This window comes from Elephas maximus, chromosome 13, assembly GCF_024166365.1.
Source record: "Elephas maximus indicus isolate mEleMax1 chromosome 13, mEleMax1 primary haplotype, whole genome shotgun sequence".
Classification (NCBI taxonomy): Eukaryota; Metazoa; Chordata; class Mammalia; order Proboscidea; family Elephantidae; genus Elephas; species Elephas maximus.
The window spans coordinates 17,026,466-17,050,514 of record NC_064831.1 but is presented as its reverse complement, the minus strand read 5'-3'; the positions used below and the strand labels follow the sequence as shown (position 1 = coordinate 17,050,514).

At 36.8% G+C, this 24,049-nt stretch overlaps 1 protein-coding gene across 3 annotated transcripts in view; it reads right to left on the bottom strand.

Moving 5' to 3' along the window:
- Window positions 1-10,151: 10,151 nt before the first annotated feature.
- The window catches only part of FSTL5 (follistatin like 5), an 873,776-nt gene continuing 859,878 nt past the window's right edge, over window positions 10,152-24,049 (bottom strand). For all 3 annotated transcript variants that reach the window (XM_049906161.1, XM_049906162.1, XM_049906163.1), the window contains one exon: window positions 10,152-10,854. In XM_049906161.1, the coding sequence (XP_049762118.1) occupies window positions 10,152-10,854 (703 nt within the window). The remainder of the gene's footprint in view (window positions 10,855-24,049) is intronic.

Below are 24,049 nucleotides of genomic sequence, written 5' to 3'. Positions count from 1 at the left end.
AGAAATATCCAGACCAATATCACTCATGAAATTAAACACGAAATTCCTCAACAAAATCAATCTAACAATACATTAAAAGAATAACTTCTACTGATATTTATTCCAGGTATCCAAATCTGGTTCAATACTTTAATACAACCCACCATATTAATACTGTAAGGAAGAAAAATCACATAATCGTGTTAATTAATACAGAAAAAGCATTTCATAAGAAGGATTTATACACATTAAGTGGGCAAATCGTATGGCAAGTAAATCAGCAAAGCTAAACAGGGTGCAATAAATAAGCTCTTGAGAATTTATCAGTAACGTGAAATGGTGACGAAAACATGGAACTCCATAGAATCTATTATTCTTTTGTTTTTCCAATTATATCTTGAAGTTAGAAGAAATGAGTAATAATAATAGGGATTTTACAGTTTGGGGCATTTCGTTAGGTCTTCTGCCCACTTTATTCTTGCACATTCAAGCACATTCCTCAAAACCAGCAACTTAGCATCACTCCAACCCTTCTTCTACTGTCACATCTTTCTCCGACCACAGCCTAGAAGGCTTCCTTACTTTCCACAGCTCATGTAATTAGACTGGGTCAGTCCAGATGATCTAGGAAAACCTACCTATTTTAAGATCCTCAAATTTAGTCACATCGGCAAAGTCCCTTTTGACTTGTAACATATGCACATGTTCTGGTGATTAGAAAGTTTGGTTAGCAGCCCAGCTCTTAACTGCTGTGCCACCAGGGCTCCCGAGCGGCAAAGGAAGAAGTGGGGAGGGCCTGTCTCCCTGCAGCAACTAATTACCTCTGTAACACCATGCCACTAAGGGAGCTGTCTCTGGTCTCCTGCCCCGTTCTAAATTTTTTTGTGTGCACTAATTTTTTGTGTGGAAAACATCTTAAGAGTGAGTATGAACTTCTCGTGTTTCCGGGGCATCCAATTATTCCAAGCTGAAGGTTTAGCCTATGCTTAGTGTCGCTATGAGTTGGAATCCACTCGACGACACTGGGCACTGGGTTAGCCTTTAAGAGTTTGTTAAAATTTGAACTGATTTCTTCTTATGTGAATTTATGTGAATTTATTTCTCCTGTGCTCTGGAAATCAGTTTTCATGGTGAACTTGCAACCCTAGCTTTCTGATAGGCTAACGTAAAGTTATGATTTTTATAGATTTTTCAGCTTTTTCTGTTAGGGTGGTGATGACTTTCTTTGCTGCTTTCTAAACAAAGTCACAATCTGCACAATATTTTTTAAGTCTATTGTTTTCATTTTCACTATTATATAGAGAATCTGCAAATTGTATATATCTCAATTGATTTGCTCTCTGAAGTGCTGTTTGTGAATACTTTTTTTAAAACGTATGCATTTCTTTATTCATGTGTAGGTACATGTCACCTCTAAGTGACTAATATTTTCTTAGTTTATTCCAGTGGATTGAACATTTTTCTATACAATTTCTTCTTTAGTAATTTTTAAAAATTTATTTAAAATCTTCATTAGTATCTGTGAAAAATTATCAGGGAGTTGATTTTAATGTAGTGTGTGTGTGTAAATATTTATTAGATCTTAGTATTACATTATCCATATTCTATACATGTTACCGGAATAAGGTTCTTGCCTCTCACTGGTCAAGAATGAGCAGGTGAGTCACGTAGGTTTCCACACAAGCAAAGCTTTATTGAAGAGGCTTGCAAGCAGAGATGAGGAGGGCCTAGAGCAACGCTTACCCTTATCTCACAGAACAGAAGACAGGCCTGAGTTTTTAAAAGTTCTTAGGCAGGAAAAGATTCACGTTTATTTGTAGACACAGGCAGGGGTATGTTAACTAAGGTGCACACACAGAAGCTTTCCGAGGTGGCTCCTGTCCTGGAGGCCTTTGGGATTCGTAACAGGACTTATTATGGGGTGTTGCGCTTGCGCACTCTTCCGCCCCCAGTTCAATTCCCCAGCTGGTGCTGTAGCCCTTCACTGCCCCTGATGGAAGGTCACAGAGTGGTCACAGGTGGATGTTCTGTGCATGTTCCTGGGCCTGGCCTTCTCCAACTGCTTCTGAAAGGCAACTTTAAAGAAGTTTGCGGGCTATTTTTAGAGACCCTGCCCCATTGTTCTGAGGAATGACTTTGTTTCTGTGCCCTGGCCCATTTCTTGTTATTTTGTTCACAGATATGGGGGCCCCTCTGTTCCTTATTTTACTAAGTCTCTAGGTCCACACTCAACCCCCTATTACCTCCCTGATAGTATAGTCTATTTCTCTTTTACTTGTTTCTCCTCTAACCACAGCAGTCTCTTTGCTATTTCTCAAACAGGCACCCTCTGTTCTCAGGGCCTTTGCTCCCTGTCTTATACATACTCACATATCTTTGGAAACCCTGGTGGCGTAGTGGTTAAGTGCTATGGCTGCTAATCCAAAGGTTGGCAGTTCGAACCCGCCAGGCGTTCCTTGGAACTCTACGGGACTTACTTGATATAATACAGCCTCAAAGAGTCAAGCCCCATTACTATTTTGTTTCTTTGGTTTTCCTTACCTCTCTTTGATTTATATTTTTATATATCTGGATTATATAATACGTGTTACATAAATATTTTTTACAATTATGTCCTTATTGTAAATTCTGCTCAGTATCATTATAAGGCACACACACACAAAGGTGTGTACAGGACAGAGTTTCTGTGATCCAGAATTACTCTTGTAAACTTACATCAGGATCTTATGTACCAATGTATTTTTAAAAACCAATTGTATCCTTCTAGAATTAACAGGCATTGGAAAATACTTACTGAATGTGTTTTAATATTAAAATTTAATTATCTAATATTAGCAAATATGTTTCCATTTTTTTGTACATGCCCAAATTAAAAAAAAGCAAGGTCAGTGAGGTGTTTAATTGTGAAAATACCTAAATCTCAGTGGCATATCTGCACAAAAATAGACAAAATAAAATGATGTTTTATCTCTGTCAACAATCTCACTGAAAAAGCTATATAAGGTTAACATACTGTGATATATCCTTAATCTAATAGGTTCACTTTGTTCAACTTATAATACAGTTTTTTAAAGGATGATTAAAGTATCAAAACGATGTATATTGATCTTGAGAAAGAGAATAATTATAATTTTTTACAAGATAAAATGTTAATTGCTTTGATATTCTTTAACAAGCTAATAGCTCCTAACAAAGAACAGAAAACTGAATTAGGATCGAAACTGGTTTGAAAATAGGTGAGTAAGAACATGCAAAGTAGTTTGATTTAATGCTTATCCTTTTCTAATTGTACTTCAGATGAAGATTTACAGAACAAATTAGTTTCTCATTAACAATTAATATACATATAGTTTTGTGACATTGGTTGCCAGCCCCATGAAATGTCAACACCCCCCCTTCTCGACCTTGAGCTCCACATTAGCATCTTTCCTGTCTCCTCCTGGTTTCTAGTCCTTGCCCCTGAGCTGGTGTGCCCATTTAGTCTTGTTTTGTTTTATGGGCCTGCCTAATCTTTGGTTGAAGAGTGAACCTCAGGAGTGACTTCATTACTCAGTTCAAAGGGTGTCCAGGGGCCACGCTCTCAGGGTTTCTCAAGTTTCTGTCAGACCGGTAAGCCTGGTCTTTTTCTGTGAGTTCGATTTTTGTTCTCTATTTTTCTCTCACTCTATTGTGATCCCTGTCAGAGCAGTCGTTGGTGGTAGCTGGGCACCACCTAGTTGTGCAGGACTCAGTCTGGTGGGGTCTGTGGTAGTTGTGGTTCATTAGTCCTTTAGACTAATCTTTCCCATGTGTCTTTGGTTTTCTTCATTCTCCCTTGCTCCAGACAGGGTTGCTTATCCATTTTTAACTGTCACATATTTTTCTTGTAGAGTTCCTGTCTTAACTCTCATGAGAGCTTCCACTTAGATGTTGTAACTTGGAACACATTTGTAGATATATATAGTAAAAAATTATATTTTTCTTAAAAATAGAAACATAATTTTTACACATGAATGAAATGGACATTTCTTCAACTAAAGTACCAATATATTCTTTTGACAATGAGGTAATTTTGATTCTTCTTCAAAGAGTGGAAAAATTTATTCTTAGAGATAATCTTCCTAAACATCTGTCAAACATTAAACAGAATATGTTTGTTATTTTAATGTGCACTTTCTCAATTTCGGGAAAATTATAATACTTAAAAATTAATTAGAGTCTTGAACACAGGTTCCAAAACATTGGGAATTTTATCATTGATTAAGCCCTAGCAGACAAAGAACAGTTATTAAAACTTTCCCCAACCACAAACTGTAGCTGTAAATCACTGTAAAATGGCTGTGCAGAGCCCATTAAACACCATAGAGATAGATGCACCTTGCTGCTGATTGTTACTATATAGCTAAGTCCTCTTCCATTTACTAATACAACTATGTAATTTATTAAAAGCAAACAGATGAACAATAGCAACAACAATCGGCTCATATGCCCTGGTTAAGACTTATTCTTCTAGAAAGTTGAGAAAAGTTATCATTACTTAATACAGCAGATGACAATTTCTATGGCATGACTTTCAGAACATATTTCTGCCTATAACGTTTCCCAGAGGAGGTGAATAATATTAATGAGTGTGGTTGGAAGAAAACGGAAAGTAGACTCTTGATAGATGCTGCTTTTGTTCTCTTTTTCCACTCATAAAAAAAAAAGGATCAGACTAAATGGTAGACAAGTGGACAAGTGACATTAGGAGGGGTCGGTCCCTTATGAATTCACACGGCTGTGACACCGGGTTGAACATTTTCATTTTATTTTAGAGCTGTACTTATTTCCATGAATAGCAATATTGTTCTTAAAATTTTTCTCACTTGAAAATTTACATAATGTGATAAGTTGTCAGATATGATTAAACATTGTTTCAGCCTGTAAAATCTTAACTAGTGAATGTTAAATCTGGTGAAATTAATTTATTTTGTAAAAGAAAACTCTCTGTGAATAGCTTTTGAGTGGGAGTCTGAAAGGTGATAAAGTTATAATCTGGAAAATTAAAAAAGAAAAAAGCTTCAACTTTAAGCAGAGGATGGAATGACTCCTAAAAATTCTGTTGACACAGGAAGACATGGCTCTGGGAGTATGCCTCATTGCCCTATATTTTCACTTGGTTTGCCTTTTATCTAAATTCCCTTTCTCTCAGCCAAACCTGGTTCTCCTTCATGGATTTCTTATTTCTATAAATGATGTCATCTTTGAGATCCGGCATTTTTGTCTCTTTTTATGATCCATATTTATTTAGTTTCCTTTTCATTTTACCATTTCCTAGTTTTTCACGTTGACTTTAAATGTAATTATCCTTCACAGCATAACATTTACCTGTGTGTTAAGGACCATAAACTTCCATTTTTACAATAACCTCCTAAATGACACCTCTTCTCCAAATTTCCCTTTCCTCAGTCAAACTCCATATATTTTTATATATAAAAATAATATATATTAAAATTGTTTTCGCTATCATTCTTCCTAAAAAAAAACAAAATCTAGGTTAAGTCCAAACTCTTTAAATTGGTTTCAATCCCCACCTCCCTCACTCACTCCCAAATCTGATCATGACCTACTTTTCCTGCCTTATCTATATTACCTTCTTTAAATATTTACTTCTTTCAATCTATTTTGGTCAATGAACCCTCCTATCATACTCCCTTTTTTTCTTTCTGACCTTTACTCATTTTCTAACCTCCATTGCTATCTTTTTAATTGATAAGATTATTATTTGACATACATTGTTATCAGGATGTGCATAGAATAATGCTGGTTTACGTACCAGTTATTCAAAATGTTCTACACGCTTATACTTGCTCTATGTTTTTCTCTATTGTACAAGAGAAGATTATCTACTTCAAAAAAAAAAAATTACTGAGTAATCTTATACCTCCTCTTCTAAAGAACCAGAAATGTCAATATTTTAACTATTCCAAGGTTCAAAAAGGTGTTTCACTATTTGTTAGGTTAAGAGCGTGTGGATGAAACTTAACAACAAAAAGTCAAAAAACCCAATCAAAAAGTGGGTGAGGGGTCTGAACAGACATTTCATCAAAAAAGATATTCACATTACCATGAAAAGATGTTCAACATCCTTAGCCATTGTTGTCGTGTGTGGTACAGTCCATTCCAACTTGTAGTGACCTTACAGGACAGGGTAGAATTATCCTATAGGGTTTCCTAGGCTGTAATCTTTACAGGATCAGATAGCCAGGTCTTTTCTCCCGTGGAACCACTAGGTTTGAACTGCAGACATTTTGGTTAGCAGCCAAGTGCTTAACCATTGCATCACAAAGGCTCCTTATAGAGATGCAAATCAAAACCACAATAAATACTACCTCATGGTGTAGTATGAGGCACTACTGGAGCCCTGGTGGTGTAGCAGTTAAGAGCTCAGCTGCTAACCAAAACGTTGGCAGTTCATACACCAGCCACTTCTTGGAAAGTGGGGCAGTTCTACTCTGTCCTATAGGGTCGCTATGAGTTGGAATCAACTGGATGGCAACAGATTTGTTTTTTTGTTTGTTTGTTTGTTTTGTTTGTTACATTAAGTATGGAAACCCTGGTGGTGTAGTGGTTAAGAGCTACACCTGCTAACCAAAAAGTTGGCAGGTCAAATCCACCAGGTGGTTCTTGGAAACTCTACTTTGTCTTATAGGGTCACTATGAGTTGGAATCAACTCAACAGCAATGGGTTTGTTTGTTTGTTTGCTTGTTTTTGGTTTTATATGATATTAAATGTGAGTGTTAACAAAAGTGGCTATGAGTTGGAACGGACTTGAAGGCAAGGGTTTTTTTTTTGTTTGTTTTCACCCTCCATTACAATGACAATGCTAAGAAATAGAACAAAGCAAAACAAAACAGAAAACTACAGGTGTTGGTGAGTTTGTGGAGAAACTGGAACCTTCATCCATTGCTAGGGGGCATGTAAAATGGTATAGCTGCTCTGGAAAACTGTTTGGTGTTTCCTCAAAAAATTGAACATAGAACTACCATGTCCCAGCAATCGCAATTATAGGTCTATTCCCAGAAATGAAAGAAGAAATACAAACAGAAACCTGTACACTGGTGTTCATTGCAGTGCTTTTCACAGTAGCCAAAATATGGAATCAACTGAAATATCCATCAACGGCAGGACAGATAAATAAAATGTGTTATATCCATACAGTAGAATGCAGCCATAAAGAGAAATGAAGTCCTAATTCATGCCAGAACTGGATGAAACTTGAAACCACACTGAGTGAAATAGGTTAGTCGCAAAAAGACGATTGCTGTATGATCTCACTGTCTTACATCATCTAGTGCTGTTATAACAGAAATACCACAAGTGGATGGTTTTAAGAAAGTGAATTTTATTTTCTCATAGTAAAGTAGGCTAAATTCCGGGTGTCAGCTCCAGGGGAAGGCTTTCTTTCTCTGTTGGCTCTGGAGGAAGGTCGTTCTCATCAATTTTGCCCTGGACTAGGAGTTTCTCTGCACAGGAACTCTGTGTCTAAAACGCGCTCTGTTCCCGGTGCTTCTTTCTTGGTAGTATGAGGTCCTCAACTCTCAGCTTGCTTCCCTTTCCTTATAACTCTTCAGAGATAAAAGCTTCCCCAACCCAGGGAAGCTCAGGATCAGGGAGGTGGCCTGAGTAAAGGAGGTGTTACAATACCACCCTAATCCTCTTAACATAAAATTACAATCACAAAATGGAAGACAACCACACAATACTGGGAATCTGGCCTAACCAAGTTGACACATATTTTTTGTGGGACACAATTCAATGCATGACACTCACTTATATGAAATAAGATTATTAGGGGTTACCAGGGGTGGGAATGATGGGGAAAGAGGGAATTTTTGCTTAGGAGGCATTGAGTTTATGTTAATGATGGTGGGATCATTTGGAAAAGGATAGCGATAGATAATCATTGCAGAATGTGAAAATTGTAATCAATGTCACTGAATTATACATGTGGAAGTTGTAGAGCTGGCTAATTTTTTTGTGTATATTTTCACAATAATTAAAAAAAAGAGTGACTGGATGTGGAAAGAAAAGCACCTTTGCCTTCAGTATTTTTATTACATTCCATTCTGTTATCTGTTCCTTTAAAAATTGCTTTAAACTCTTGCTTTAAACATTGAATAATGACGTGATATACCAACTTAAATTTAGTACAAAAAGACAAACCAAATTCTTTCCTCAACTGATGTTCTCTGACTTGCCCTCAAACTCTACCCCGTCCCATCACTTCCAAATTAGTGCAGAGCCCCAGACTAAGTTTGAAGCATTAGCAGAAAAGAAAACTAATGTGGTATGCACATTAAAACATTAACTGAACTCTCAAAGGTTAAAATGTTTAAGAGGTTTATTCTTTTGTCAAGCAATTTCTACAGACAGAACATCCACATGGTGTAAGCTACCAAAGAAGAATGGATGAGACAGATGTATATTAAATCATTAAGTCACAGACACTTTATAATGGTTCACGTTCACAAGGGAGAAAATGCTAAAAAGGAAAGCTGATTCGGTAACTAGAAACATAAGCTGGTTTTTGTTGTTTATTAAATTTACCACCCATAATGTTCCCTCAAGGTAAGAAGAAATCTACTGTATCACATAGCTCAGGATGCTATATACACATAAGATATTACACGCTATAAAATTTTAGGTTTCTAAGTAGTTTTACACAATTTAAACTTGAATAAAATTTGTATTTAAAAAAGACCTTAGTGGATTGCCTTCAGTACATGGAGCTCATTTCAACAGTCCATTAGCATTTTTTAGCAATATACAGACAAAAAAAAAAGGTAAAAAGATTCTCAAAACATGTATGTTATTACTTTAAGCCTGGATAATTATCTGCTTATTGCAATCAACCAACTCTCCAGTTGTAACCTACTTATACTGTTTTTTTTTTTTTGCCCATAAAATAAAGCAGTAAGTTTTACTTCTATGTAGTGTCTCAAATAAGAGGATTGGTTAGGTCTCAAACTACAGCACACAGTTAGTGAGAAGATAATTTAAGGATTATATAGGAGTGGAATGGAAGAAGTCACTTAAGAAAATTATCAAGGAATGAAGTTCTTTGATAGGTCATATTTAAATAGCAAAGGCAATGGAGAGAGACATCTTTACTCACTGCTGTGGGGCTATCCCCTCATTCCCTGTTTCTATTACTAATTCTCCTAACTAACCAATATCTCCTGCCAGTTTTTTTTCTCCCTGGAGTCAATTTCCCTATATGTGATACATCTAAGCAGATACAAGTACTGTTTCATTTCCTTTTAGAACTGAAATTTCCCGCTGATGCCACACTGGGTTATGAGAAAAGAAAGAACCTATTCTGCTAATAAGAAAGCAAACATTTTGTAAGCAGCTGACACTCAGACAAATCTGCATTAGAAATATTACATACTCCAGACAAGGAAAGCAAACTAAATAGAGGAACCACTGGAAACGTTTTTACTGTATTTTCCTCCCTTCCTCCTCAGATTCCGTAGCATGCTGCAGATTACACAGCACTTGTCAAGGAGAGTTTGTCACTTTTACACAACCTCAGGCCAACTTAGGCCTTCAGATAGCATTTCACTGAGAGTAAAACAAATGACTGAAGGCAGGATTTGATGCCAGAGATGTCAATGTCTCCTCTTTTAATGACAAGCAGCTTGTAGCTGTGAGGGTGTTTGGCCTGGGCTTTTAGCCTTCTTTTTCCTCATGTGACACTCCCTTCAAGGCACAAAATATTATAAACAGTAGAGAGGACATAATATTTTGAATTAAGAATTTTAAGGTTCCACATCTTTTATGTCCAGTTTAAACATACCAAAAGGACAAAGAAAAAAATGGACACATTACCCTCAAAATGAAGTAGTTTTTATGTTACCTGAAATTCCCTGCAGTTTACTTATTTGTTGGTTTTAAGATAATTATAGATTTGATTCCTTTTATTGATGTAGTTTCTCATTAAATATTATACTAAATATTTCTAATCAATCCATATTACTAGGAAGGTATTTTTTTTTTTTTCAAAAAAGAAAAATCTATTTTATTTGGGCCAACCAACTAACTTATGTTTCACTAGTATATAAACTTTAAAAGTTAAGCTGCAAATTTAAACAATGGATTAAGTGCAATGTACTGTAAAACTCTTTTTCAGTAATTACCTAATAGGGCCCTAGGCATCTCCAACCCAAATAATTGTATTTCCTTTCTCAACTTCAGTGATCTCACAGTTTAGCTTATTGAGTCGCCCATCTAGGATAAAGAGAGAGTTCTTGGAAGGTGTCATCAGGTACTGACCAAACAAGCCACTGTCCTGGATTTGCCTGTTCTTCCGGTTCCAAAGCCAGTCTTCTGCCTTGAGTGGTTCCTTAAGGCTCTTTATCATCTTAACCTTTCCAGAGGCGAGCTCCACAAAGAGCACATCAGTTTGCATGCTAGAACTACCATAGATGTTGTACTGATTGGCTTCAGTAAAGGATGGCTGAAATGCCACATCGGATATGTGCAGATTGGTGTGAATATCAAATGCCTCCTGTATTTCTCCTCTGATGGTGATGTACTGGACTCTCACAATACCTTTCATGTCATTAATGCTGACAAGATAGTGCCCATCTGGGGAGACATAGGGAGTGCCTGTGACATCGCTGTTGAATCCAATGACTGAGTCAGTGACACCATCCACCACCAGCTGTGGCGGAATTGCTCCAGTGCTGTCAGGTTTGCAGCCAATGAAGTAGTATCCTCCCAAGTGTGTATAGGCCAGCGACTGAGGAATGCACTGATAGTCCTTCAAGTTAATTGTCTTCATGTACGACATGGTTTCAAGATCAATTTTTTGTAGTGCAGCTTCATCTTTATGAAGAATAAATCCAAACCTGCAAAGATGAACACCAAAGTTAGACAGGAAACTAAAGAGTGCTTACTACAGAAAATGTATGTAGACAGGTGGAAAGGGCCCTCAAAGTCCAGGGAATCATTGTCAGACTGGGCAGCAATATGTGTCGCAAGCGTGTTAGAATTAAACTCTAAATTGCACTGCCCTCCTCCTTTCTCTAGGTCATTCTTTCATTACTTCCAAACAATTATAGCTCATGCTGTAGAAAGCAGAATAATTAAAAGCAATGTATCTAGTTAATTGGAACAACAAATTTTGCTTTTAAAACAGAAGAGGAAAAAGTAAACATTATTTTGTATATCTGTAAATCTTCTGAGACTGAAAAATCTTAGTTAACTGATACTAAACCCAGCAAGGATAAAAGGCTTGAATCTATTTCACTCACTTTATTTACATTTTATATTGTTTCAAGACCATCAAATTAATCTGACATGCATTGCTATTTAGATAATCATCCAAATGTTCTCATTTTAATTTGATCAAAGCACTACCTTAATAGATAGAGTTTTTTTAATACATATAACTACTATGTTTCTCTTTATTACCTTTTAGATCACCTTAAGTAATTATTTTTATGATTTAAACTTTTATTTAATTATACATTTTAAGCACAAGTTACATTTTTCAACCTTGCCATATTATTATCATTTTTAACCATATAGCTATATTGCACTGATTATCTTACATTGAGTAATGAAGAATGACCATTTATAGTATTATTCTATTAAAGCCAAATTAAAAATAAATATTATCTTTTTTTTTTTTTTTAATGTTTGTCATTGTTGTAGGTCTCTATAATTACTTCAGTGCTTTTCAAAGCATTGTCTCTAAATGCTGGCCACAAATTAAAAGCTCCTGGAGAAAGTATAAATATATTTTACAACTTTGGCCCATAATATCAGTGATTTCTTAGCAATAATAAGTCAAATAAGAGAAAGCAAGAGCAGAAGTTCTGAGTGAAATTGTGTCAGAATTGGATGTTGATTAATAGCACTTGAAGGACTTTTTAGATTTAGTGATTAAAAAGCCTTCTAATATTTCTAAAATTTCCATAAAAATATCTGATTCCATTGACTGTGCTCATAAAAGAATAAATAAAATTACCTTATTTTTTTTGTTGTTTCAATAAAGCAAAAGGAACAAACAAAAACCTTAAAGATAGCCAATTATGTTACCATTTGAGGTCAGTTTTAGTTTCTAGGAGCTGGAAACCCTGGTGGAGTAGTGGTTAAGTGCTAGGGCTGCTAACCAAAGGGTCAGCAATTTGAATCCATCAGGTGCTCCTTGGAAACTCTATGGGGCAGTTCTACTCTGTCCTACAGGGTCACTATGAGTCGGAATCAACTCGATGGCACTGGGTTTGGTTTGGTTTTTTCTGGCAGTGCAGGGATTAAGAGTTCAGGCTGCTAACCAGAAGGTCAGCAGTTCAATTCACCATCAGCTCTTTGGAAACCTTATGGAGGAGTTCTACTCTGTCCTGTAGGGTAGCTGTGACTTGGAATCTACTTGCAGCAAAACAGTTTAGTTTTTGTTTTTGGAATTCCTACACAAAGAATTATTTATGCAAATAAATTACCATTTCTGTACATAATTCAAAGATATGCTGCATTCAGGTTAATATCTGTTTAAAACAGAAAATATATTGTATGTGAAACTCAAAAACAAAGATAAACTCATGTCTTTAATATTAAAGAAAATAGAATTAAATAAATGTTCTAAAAAATTAGCCTTGTGTTTTAATTGGTAATTGTGGAAGGCAGGGAGTGCATAAGCACATATATTTTATTAAAATAAATAGATAAAAATTCCTTTAAGACATATATTGTCAAACATAATGCATAGGTGATTTATAATATGTATATAAAAATTGTCACTGCTTCCATTTATCACTTTACATATATATGAGAAATTGCATTAGAATTTTAGCTATATTTAAACATTTTTAAGAGCTTGTTTGTTATCATTGAAGACAGTACAAATTCTTTCATTTAAAAATCTTTCACAAATGTTTGTTGAACAGCTACTAAATGCAGGGCACTGGGAATACAGTAGAGAACATACATTCCTCTGTCTTTAATAAGCTTAGAAATTTTTAGTGATAATAAACTGAAAGAATGTTACTCATGAATGCTTACTTACCATACCTGTGGGCTATATATTAACATGTGTGTTCTGCTGTACTTGTCCTTAATTTAGTAACTATAATTTTTTCCATAGATTTACTTGAGATGTCATAATATAATAACTTTGGAAATAATATTTCTGGTGTATCTTAAAAATGACACCCACAGTTTCTAGCTTATTTCCTTTTCCTATGTCCTAACACATGTGTTTGTATCCTTCCAGAAAACAAAGCACCTATCACACCTACTCAGGATAAAAATGTAGTCCTCATTACAATGGTAGGAAGAAGCATTCATATTCTTAGAAATCACTTCTAAATATTCCCAGTTAAAATATTAATGCCTGGAGCAGGAAGGTACTGCAAGTTTTAAATACTATCTGAACACTAAAGAATTAAAAAAACAAGCTGTCAATTGTGTCCTATGCTACTGTGTGTCAGCATCAAAAGTATCAAACAAATCTTAGGCATTCCTGTCAGACTTGTCCTAATAACTAATTGACTCCATCGGTTGTAAAGGCCTGCTTTTTCACTAGTACAGAATCAATAAGATACATAGGTAATGCAGATATAAATGTCTACTAGTGTCTAATATACTTTTGAAATTGTAAATTACCATGGCAGATATTGTCCTTTTTTCTGCTATACATTTTACATGTGCTCAGAGGCAAAGCAGCAACAGGAACATTTAATAAAGGCAATAAGCCAATCAGCATTTGGCATTTCAGCTCTCCTCTCAACCTTGAGCCTTCGGGTCCCTTGGGCAATGGTTATTGAATGTTAATGAGGAAGAATGAGACAAGCTGTCTCTAACTACTCATGAACTATTTTAACTCTGATACTAAAGAAAGTACTCAAGTTTTTTTGTGATAAAATCCAGCCCCTTTCAAAAGTAATTAAAATTAAAAAAAAATGGTCTAGTTAAAAATGCAGCAACTCTGGGTGTGGTGATAAAATTACAACTATTTTGGCATCCATGCTGTACGCTCCTTTAGGACTAGAGATCTAGCTACATAAGCAGACGCCTGAGAACGCCTTCAATTTTTCACCACTGATTTATTGAGTAGGCAGCAGTGTCTCTAATTCGAAATTTCCCTCTAGTACAGATTGATATCCAGAAGTCTCACTGTTCATTAGTCTCTGATTAATATTTACGAGGCTCTCAACTTTCATGCTTGCTTAGTATAATAAAATCCCGCACAGTACTAGGCCTAAATTAGTTTCCCTAATATTTGTCAGAATGTGTATAGGAAGATGCAAACTATGAGAAATGAGAAAGTTAAAACTTACTCTCAGAATAAATTTCAGTAAGAAATTAAATCAACAAGGAAAATGTGGTCTCTAGGCATGTGTTGTGTGAATTTTTCAGATTTGGTTAGTAGAATAAGCATTTTTTTTTTCCAAATTACTTTTTTCTTTTGAATACATCATCGTTCTAGGTCATTATAAAGTTTCTCAAGAGGTCCAACTTTAATTGTTGTTCTTATGCTATAACGTGAGGTCATGAAATGACTTATACCTAGAAAACTTGTTGTTTTGGATGAAGTAAGGGCTTTTAATCCAGGCAAATTTAATTTCATAATCCAGTTTTTCAAGGTAGTAGATATGTGACTTTATGTAAAGTCTTCAACTTCCATAAATTTCAATTTCCTCATCAGCAAAGAGGACAAAACTATCATCTTGCTTCGAGGGTGACAGCTAATGTTTGTATATTACCAGGCACGCAGTAGATTCTTAATAAATAGAAATCGTTAGTTCTTTACACCTGAAGTAGCATCATTTTCCCACTGTGGATCACTTAAAATATTTCCTATAGGACCACAGATTATTATTATACTCCATGAACCAAATAAATCCACGTATGGTCAGCTGGTCATTGACATAGGGTCAAACTCCATTAAATGGGGAAAAGACAGTTTTTTTTTTCTTTTTAACAAAAGGAACTGGCAAAACTAGATATCCATCTGTAAAAAAAAAAAAAAAATAGGATCCATGCCTCATAAAACATATACAAAAACTAACTCAAAATGGATCAAAGACCTAAATATAAAACCTAAAATGATAAAAATCACGGAAGAAAAAAATAGGGACAAGGCTTAGAGCCATAATACATCGCATAAATAGAATCGAACCATAATTAACAATGCACAAATGCCAGAAGATAAACTAGATAACTGGGATTTCCTAAAAATTAAACACTTATGCTTGTCAAAACATTTTGAAAGAATAAAAAGAGAACCTACAGGACTGGGGAAAAAAAAAATTTGTTAGGACATATCCAACAAGGGTCTAATCTCTAAAATCTGTAGAAAACTTCAACACCTCCACAACAGAAAGACAAATAATCCAATTAAAAAATGAGCAAAGTATATGACCAGACACTTCATCAAAGAAGACATTCGGGCAGCTAACAGACACATGAGGAAATGCCTGCAATCATTAGGCACCAGAGAAATGCAAATCAAAACTACAACAAGATACCATCTCATTACTGGCACTAAAAAAAAAAAGAAAATAACAAATGTTGGAGAGGCTGCAGGGAGATTGGAACACTTATGCACTGCTGATAGAAATGTAAAATGGTACAACCACTATGGAAAACAATATGGCGCCTCCTTAAAAATCTAGAAATACCATATGATCCAGCAATCCCACTCCTAGGTATATATCCTGGAGAAATAAAAGCCATCACACAAATAGATGTATGCACACCCATGTTCATCGCAACATTATTTACAATAGCAAAAACATGGAAAAAACCTAAGTGTCTCTCAACAGATGAGTGGATAAACAAATTATGGTAAATACACACAATGAAATACTAATCAATGATAAAGAATAATGATGACTCTTTGAAACATCTCACAACATGGATGAATCTGGAGGGCATTATGCTGAGTGAAGTGAGTCAATCACAAAAGGACAAATATTGAATGAGACCACTATTATAAAAGCAAAAACAAGAAAAGACTTACACACAGAAAAAAACTATCTTTGATAGTCACGAGGGAGGAGAGGGCTGGGGAGGAGAAATCACTAACTAGATAGTAGACAAGTGGTAACTTTGGTGACAACACATAATATAGGGGAATTCAGCACAACATGACCAAGGGAAAGCCATAGAAGCTTCCTTATCACATCCTAACAGCTTGAGGGGCCGAGTTACTGGGGCTGAGGGTTGCGGACCATTGTCTCAGGGGACATCTAGGTCAATAGGCATCACATAGTTTATAAAGAAAATGTTCTACAATCTACTTTAGTGAGTAGCATCTGGGCTCTCAAAAGCTTTCAAGTGGCCATCTAAGCTATATCTACTGGTCCCATCTTGTCCAGAGCAAAGAAGAATGAAGAAAATGAAAGACACGAGGAAAATATTAGTCCAAAGGCCTAATGGACTACATGAACCACAGTCTCCACCAGCCTGAACATAGAAGAACTAGATGGTACCCAGCTACCACCACCAACTACTCTGACCAACCAACAAACCAACCCATTGCCATCAAGTCCATTCTGAGTAGAACTACCCCATAGGGTTTCCAAGGAGCTGCTGGTGGAATCGAACTGCCGACATTTTGGTTAGCAGCCATTGCGCTTAACGACCAAGCCACCAAGGCCCCCTAACTGGTGTAATAGGAATCACCATAAAGGGCCCCAGACACAGCGAGAGAAAAATGTAGGACAAAATTCAAATTCACAAAAAAGAAAAAAAGACCAGACTTACTGGTCTAACAGAGACTGGAGGAACCCCTGAGTCTATGGCTCCCAGACATGCTGCTAATTTCAAACTGAAGTCACTCCCTAAGTCAACCTCCCAGCCAAAGATTAGACAGTCCTATAAAGCAAACAATAACACAAGTGAGGAACGTGCTTCCTAGTTTGAGCAAGTATATGAGAACAAATGGGCAACACTTGTCAAAAAGCAAAGGTGGGAAGGCAGGAAGCTACAGGAAACCTGGACAAATGGACACGGGGAACTCATGGTGGAGAGAGAAATGCGTAGAGTGCTGACATAATGCAGGGATTGCAGCCAATGTCACAAAACAATTTGTGTATAAATTTTTGAATGAGAAACTAATTTACACTGTAAACTTTCATCTAATGCACAATAAAATAAAAAATTATCAATTTTTCTGTGGCACTAGTATCTCCACACTGTTAGAAATAACCATGTGTTATAGTGTTACAAGTGTTTTTAGACTTTCCCACCTGTGAACCACCTGTGAATACAAGACAAATCACATTAACAACAGAAATTCACGTTGTGTTTACTCTTACTCTCACCTGTACCCGTAGGATCTATGTCCATCCACACATCATCCAGTCACCCAGCCTTTCACATTGTTAAGAATAAAAACAGTCTAGCTTACTTTATTCCTTGAGAGATGCTGCTTCAGTCCATAATGTAGGCATGGATCAGGTGGCAGTTGTGTACTGGAGGAACCTATACTCTGCACAGATCGTATAGCTTGAAATAGATACCTGGTTTACTCAATAATTTTCACTAAAAGTCAAAGAAAATTTCACAGGTGACTTCAGGACCTGGACATGTTGAGAGCTACAGACAAAGTTTATGCCAGCACAATTTAAAAGCCTTGCAAAGAAAAATATCTGGCAAAGAGAAGACGAAAACAGATACGTACAAAGAAGCATGGCTGTGACACCATGAAGCCTGATGAAGGGTAACTGCCTGAAGAGCTCTGAGTCCTCTGAGGCCAGTTTGCATTTCCTGCATTAAGGGATGAATGACTTCCCCATATACCTTGCTCAGACAATCTCTAAATGTCACACAGAGTCCCACAAAGCAGTTTCCCGGACACTGTCATCTCTTAGCATCTGCTATCATTCACCTCCTGTTCTAGTTTCAAATTCATTACCTTAGACATAACTGAAGGATTTTCATGATTGAAATCAGTTCTCCCTATAAATTTGTCATGGTCGGTACCAAGAGCAATGTCCTCATATGATACCAGATATCCCAAATTTTGGAGTGAATGAACCCTGTTGAATTTGGAAAATAACAATTGTTTATCATCTTTTCTTAAGGCATCACTGCCTGTCCCCAGGGTCCTCAGCTTCTCAGCTCGGCAGTTTTCCTTATTGCTGACCTTTGATGTTTACCACTGAAGTGCAATTTCCATACTATGAGCTGAGAAGGGGGCAGATGCTTCCTCTCCATTCTGAATGATCATCTCCCTCAACCCCTATCATCTAAAAACCTGTTGCCTTTGAGTTGATTCCAACTCATAGTGACCACACGAGACAGAGTAGAACTGCACCAAGGGGTTTTCAAGGCTGTAATCTTTAATCTTTATGGAAGCAGACTGCCACATCTTTCTCCTGTGGAGCAGTTTGAGGGTTTGAACCGCTGACCTTTCAGTTAGCAGCTGAGCACTTAACCACTGTGCCACCAGGGCTCCTTCTATCATCTACACCTCCCAAAGTTTAAAAATAAGTTTCTCCATACCCACCAATGGATGCAAATAGAGAGTAGTAAGTGGAGATTTGATGTATACAAGCATTTGATTAGCCAGACACTATGCCTTGTTATAAAAACCAAGCCTGCTACAACCCACTTCTAAAACTGCAATTCACTTCTAAAACAAGAAACATTTCCCAAAGCTTTTCTGGTGTCCCATTTTTTGAAACTGTATTGAAATAAAATCTCAAAACACAAGAATTTGAACAGCCCTCAGAATTAGTAATGGGATTTTACTTGTGAAAATCTATGCCTAAAATATATGGCAAAGTAGCACTTCATAAATAATTACACACAAGATTATTAGTATCTTGTTTTTCAAATCAGATTATAAATTTCTTGGATTTCTTTTTTTTTTTCTAATAAATAGACCCATACAAACAATATGTTATTGCAATAACATCTTCCACCGTATTACAGCTGTCACAGAGTTTTCATGGAGAAAAGCTATATATCTGACAGAGCCATCATTCACTAGTTTATGAATTCCTTTATATTTAACTATCATCCCAGACTGAGTCTTATAAGAACGGATTGAATGTTCTTTCTATTCAAGTACCTGAGGATTTGGTTTCTAACTGAACTCCACATAAACAGCTTGGTGAAGCATGCCTGTTCATAAACAGTGGTCACACTCATATTTGGAGAGGGCAGCACTGAGGGACAGAATTGCCACATTTAGTAAAGATTTATAACTAGAACAAGGACACATTTTGAAGAGTTTTAATGCTCAGAGTTGTTTGAGAAATGATAGTACTTTGAAGAGTCTGTTTTCAGAACATAGGCTTAAAAAGCTAAGGTAAACCAAGGGATGTCCTTCTGACTTTTATATGTGAATTAAAGAAATTCTAATTAAACATTTTAGGTACATTAATTTTTCCCTACTTACAATTTTAGAATTATTATTTTTCTTAAAAAGATAGGATCTGTTTCTGAATACTAAACTGTCTGTTTTCTTCCTTCTCTGGCATCCTATTTTTCTGACAAGTAGGAAGTTGGATTCTTCTAGGGAAAATCAAGAAATACATGCATAATCAAATTACAGTATATTCAGGATATCTACTTGTTTGATAGCACTAGGACAGTAATCTAAAGTCTATCACTTCTGTTGAGTAACCAGGACAAAAGAAATCAGATTGTTTTGTGCATACCACATATACTAGAGGCTAACTATATTTCAAATATTGAAGTCCGCCAACGTTTTCTGAAGAGAATAAGAGCTTGAGACACAAAACTCACAACTATGCTTTAAACTATGCTACACACGTATGCCTCCCTGATCTTATGGATATTTTTTATTAAACCTAGAATTAATAAAAAATATGGGTAAGATCAGGGAGGATATATTTTATGCAGGAGTACAAATACAGATCAGAAGTGACATAGCAGAAATGGAGCAAGCAATTAGAAGACTAAGAAATAGTTTTTGAGTAAAGATGTGGAGGTAAGACAGGAATGTAAAACAAAACAAGTTAAAATTCACTAATTAATAAAAAAAATTACCAAAACGTCTTTTTATGCCTGTAAGATAAAAATACTAGAAGAAAAAGTTCTTTGAGGAACCAAGTTTGACACAAGTTAAGTTCTACAAACTGTGTGACCAAATGTAATAATTATTCATAACTTGTTATGTGCTGTAAAAAAACTACCACATAAAACATTATGAATAAAATGCTGAGGAAATAAATGGCCCCATCCTCATTTTTTTTTTTTTATCCTCATAACTGAAATCTAATGGCACAGAGCTTAAAAGCTATGACTGTTAACTAAAAGGTCAGCAGTTTGAATCCACCAAGTAGCTCCATGAAAACTCTACAGAGCAGTTCTCCTCTGTCCTTTAGGGTCACTATGAGTCAGAATGACTCCAGGGCAATGGGACCCTTATAACTAATTATGGATAACATTGCTAAGAATGGGAATTTCAGAGCACTTAATTGTGCTCACGAGGTACTTAGACTAAGCAGCAGTGGTTCAAACAGAACAAGAAGGTTCTGGGTGGCTTAAAGTTAAGAAAGGTGTGTACCTCAGGGTTGAATCTTTTCACCATATTTATTTAACTGGTATTCTGAGCAAATAATCTGAGATGCTGGACTATATAAAGAAGAACGCAGCATCAGGATTGGAGGAGAATCATCGCAATCTGTGATATGCAGATGACACAACCCTGCTTACTGAAAGTGAAGACGAGTTGAAGCACTTACTGATGAAGATCAAAGACCACAGCCTTCAGTCTGGATCACACCTCAACATCAAGAAAACAAAAATCCTCACCAACTGGACCAATGAGCAACATCATGATAAATGGAGAAAAGACTGAGGTTGTCAAGGATTTCATTCTACTTGGATCTACAAGGAAACCCTGGTGGCGTAGTGGCTAAGTGCTATGGCTGTGAACCACAGGGTCGGCAGTTCGAATCTGCCTGGTGCTCCTTGGAAACTATGGGGCAGTTCTACTCTGTCCTATAGGGTCACTATGAGTTGGAATCACCTCGATGGCACGGGGTTTGGTTTTGGTTTTGGATCTACAATCAACACCCATAGAAGCAGCAGTCAATAGATCAAGTGACACACTGCATTAGGCAAATCTGCAGCAAAAGACCTCTTTAAAGTGTTAAAAAGCAAAGATTTCACTAAGGGCTAATGCGCGCCTGACCCAAGCCATGTCGTTTTCAGTTGCCGCATATGCATGTGAAAACTAGACAATGAATAAGGAGGACCTAAGAAGAATTGATGCCTTTGAAATATGGTGTTGGCAAAGAATATTGAATATACCATAGACTGCCAGAAGAATGAACAAATCTGTCTTGGAAGAAGTACAGCCAGAATGCTCCTTAGAAACGAGGATATTGAGACTTTTTCTCACATAACGTCTGACATGATATCAGGAGGGACCAGTCCCTGGAGAAGGGCATCATGCTTGGTAAAATAAAAGGTCAGTGAAAAAGAGGAAGACCCTAAATGAGATGGATTGACATAAGGGCTGCAACAATGGGCTGAAGCATAATGATTGTGAGGATGGCACAGGACCAGGCAGTGTTTAGTTCTGTTGTACATGGGCTCACTATGAGTCGGAACCAACTTGAGGGCACCTAAAAACAACAACAGTCCTCAAAGTAGGAAGCTATGTGTTAGAATCAACTTGAGGGCACACACAACAACATCCTTAAAGTAACTGCAGTCAAAATAATTGCAGCCATGACTTTCAAACAGTGTAAAGGGAACCTCTTGAAATGTGGGTAAACTAATGGGTGTAGCTACACTCTTATTTCTATAAATGGCAGCTACTAATTTACATTTTCTCCATGTTAGGCCATTCGAATAGTTTATATCAGCCTGGATCCCTTAAGGGAAAGGGCAAATGCTAATTAGGATAAATCAAGGAGGATGCAGAGGAATATAAATTTACTACAAGAGATAGAGCAAAAACATGAGGAAAGAAACAAAACTGTTACCAGTTTTAGGCCCTGGGAGGAGGAACTTATAGGGAGAGATGTGTCTGGTGAGGCATTTGATCCGAAAAACAAAACAAAATAAAATAGGAAATGAGATAGCACACTCCTCTCCACCCGGTGTTTCCCTGTCCATTCAGCCAGCTTCTGCCCCTCTCGGCCTTCACATCTCCCCTTTAGACAGGAGCTGCCCAGAGAGTCTCCTGTGTCTACTTGATCCAAGAAGCCTGCTCCTCACCAGTATCATTTTCTGTCTTGTAGTCCAGTCTAGTCCCTTTCTGAATAGTTGGCTTCAAGAATGGTTCCTGTCTTGGACTAACAGAAGGTCTGGGGACCATGACCTCCGGGACCCCTCTGGTCTCAGTCAGACCATTAAGGCTGGTCTTTTTACGAGAATTTGGGGTCTGCATCCCACTGCTCTCTGGCTCCCTCAGGGATTCTCTGTTGTGCTCCCTGTCGTGGCAGTCATGGGTTGTAGCTGGGCACCATCTAGTTCTTCTGGTCTCAGGCTAATGCAGTCTTTGATTTATGTGGCCCATTCTGCCTCTTGGGCTCATACTTACCTTGTGTCTTTGGTGTTCTTCATTCTCCTTTGCTCCAGGTGGGTTGAGACCAATTGTTGCATGTTAGATGGCCACTTGCTAGCATTTAAGACTCCAGACACCACTCTCCAAAATGGGATGCAGAATGTTTTCTTAGGAGTTTTTATTATGCCAATTGACCTAGATATCCCCTGAAACCATGGTCACCAAACCCCCACCCCTGCTACTCTGGTCTTCAAAGAGTTCCGTTTATTCAGGAAACTTTTTTTGTTTTTGGTATAGCCCAATTGTGCTGACCTCTCCTGTATTGTGTGTTGTCCATCCCTTCACCTAAATTAGTTCTTGTCTACTATCTAATTAGTGAATCCTCCTCTCTTTCCCTCTCCTCTCCTCCTCTCATAACCATCAAAGAGTATTTTCTTCTCTGTTTAGACTGTTCCTTGAGTTCTTATAATAGTGGTCTCGTACAATTTTTGTCCTTTTGCAACTGACTAATTTCACTCAGCATAATACCTTCCAGGTTCCTCCATGTTATGAAATGCTTCACAGATCCACCATTGTTCTTTATTGATGCACAATATTCCATTGTGTGAATATACCATAATTCATTTATCCATTCATCCTTTGATGGGCACCTTGGTTGCTTTCATCTTTTTGCTATTGTAAACAGTGCTGCAATGAACATGGGTATGCATATATCTATTTGTGTAAAGGCTCTTACTTCTCTAGGATACGTTCCAAGGACTTGGATTGCGGGATCATATGGCAGTTCTATTTCTAGCTTTTTGAGGAAATGCCAAACCGATTTCCAAAGTGGTTGTGCCATTTTACATTCCCACCAGCAGTGAATAAGTTTTCCAATCTCTCCACAACCTATTCAACATTTATTATTTTGTGTTTTTTGGATTAATGCCAGCATTGTTGAAGTCAGATGAAATCTCATTGTAGTTTTGATTTGCATTTCTCTAACACTATGAGTCAGAATCGACTCGATGGCAGTGGGTTTGGGTTTTTAATGGCTAATGAACGTGAGCATTTCCTTATGTATCTGTTAGCTACCTGAATGTCTTCTTTAGTGAAGTGCCTGTTCATATCCTTTACTCATTTTTTAATTGGGTTATATGTCTTTTTGTTGTTGAGTTTTTGCAGTAACATGTAGATTTTAGAGATCAGCCACTGATAGAAGATGTCATAGCTAAAAACTTTTTCCCAGTCTATTGGTAATCTTTTTACTCTTTTGGTGAAGTCTTTGGGAGAGCATAGGTGTTTGACTTTTAGGAACTCCCAGTTATCTAATTTCTCTTTTGCTGTTTTTGCAGTTCTAGAAACGTTTTGTATACTGTTTATGCCATGTATTAGGGCTCCTAGCATTGTTCCTATTTTTTCTTCCATGATCTTTAACGTTTTAGATTTTATATTTAGGCTTTTGATCCATTCTTTTGTGTGCATGGTGTGAGGTATGGGTCTTGTTTCATTTTTTTTGCAGATGGATATCCAGTTATGCCAGCACCATTTGTTAAAAAGACTGTCTTTTCCCCATTTAACAGACTTTGGGCCTTTGCCAAATATCAGTTGCTCATATGTGG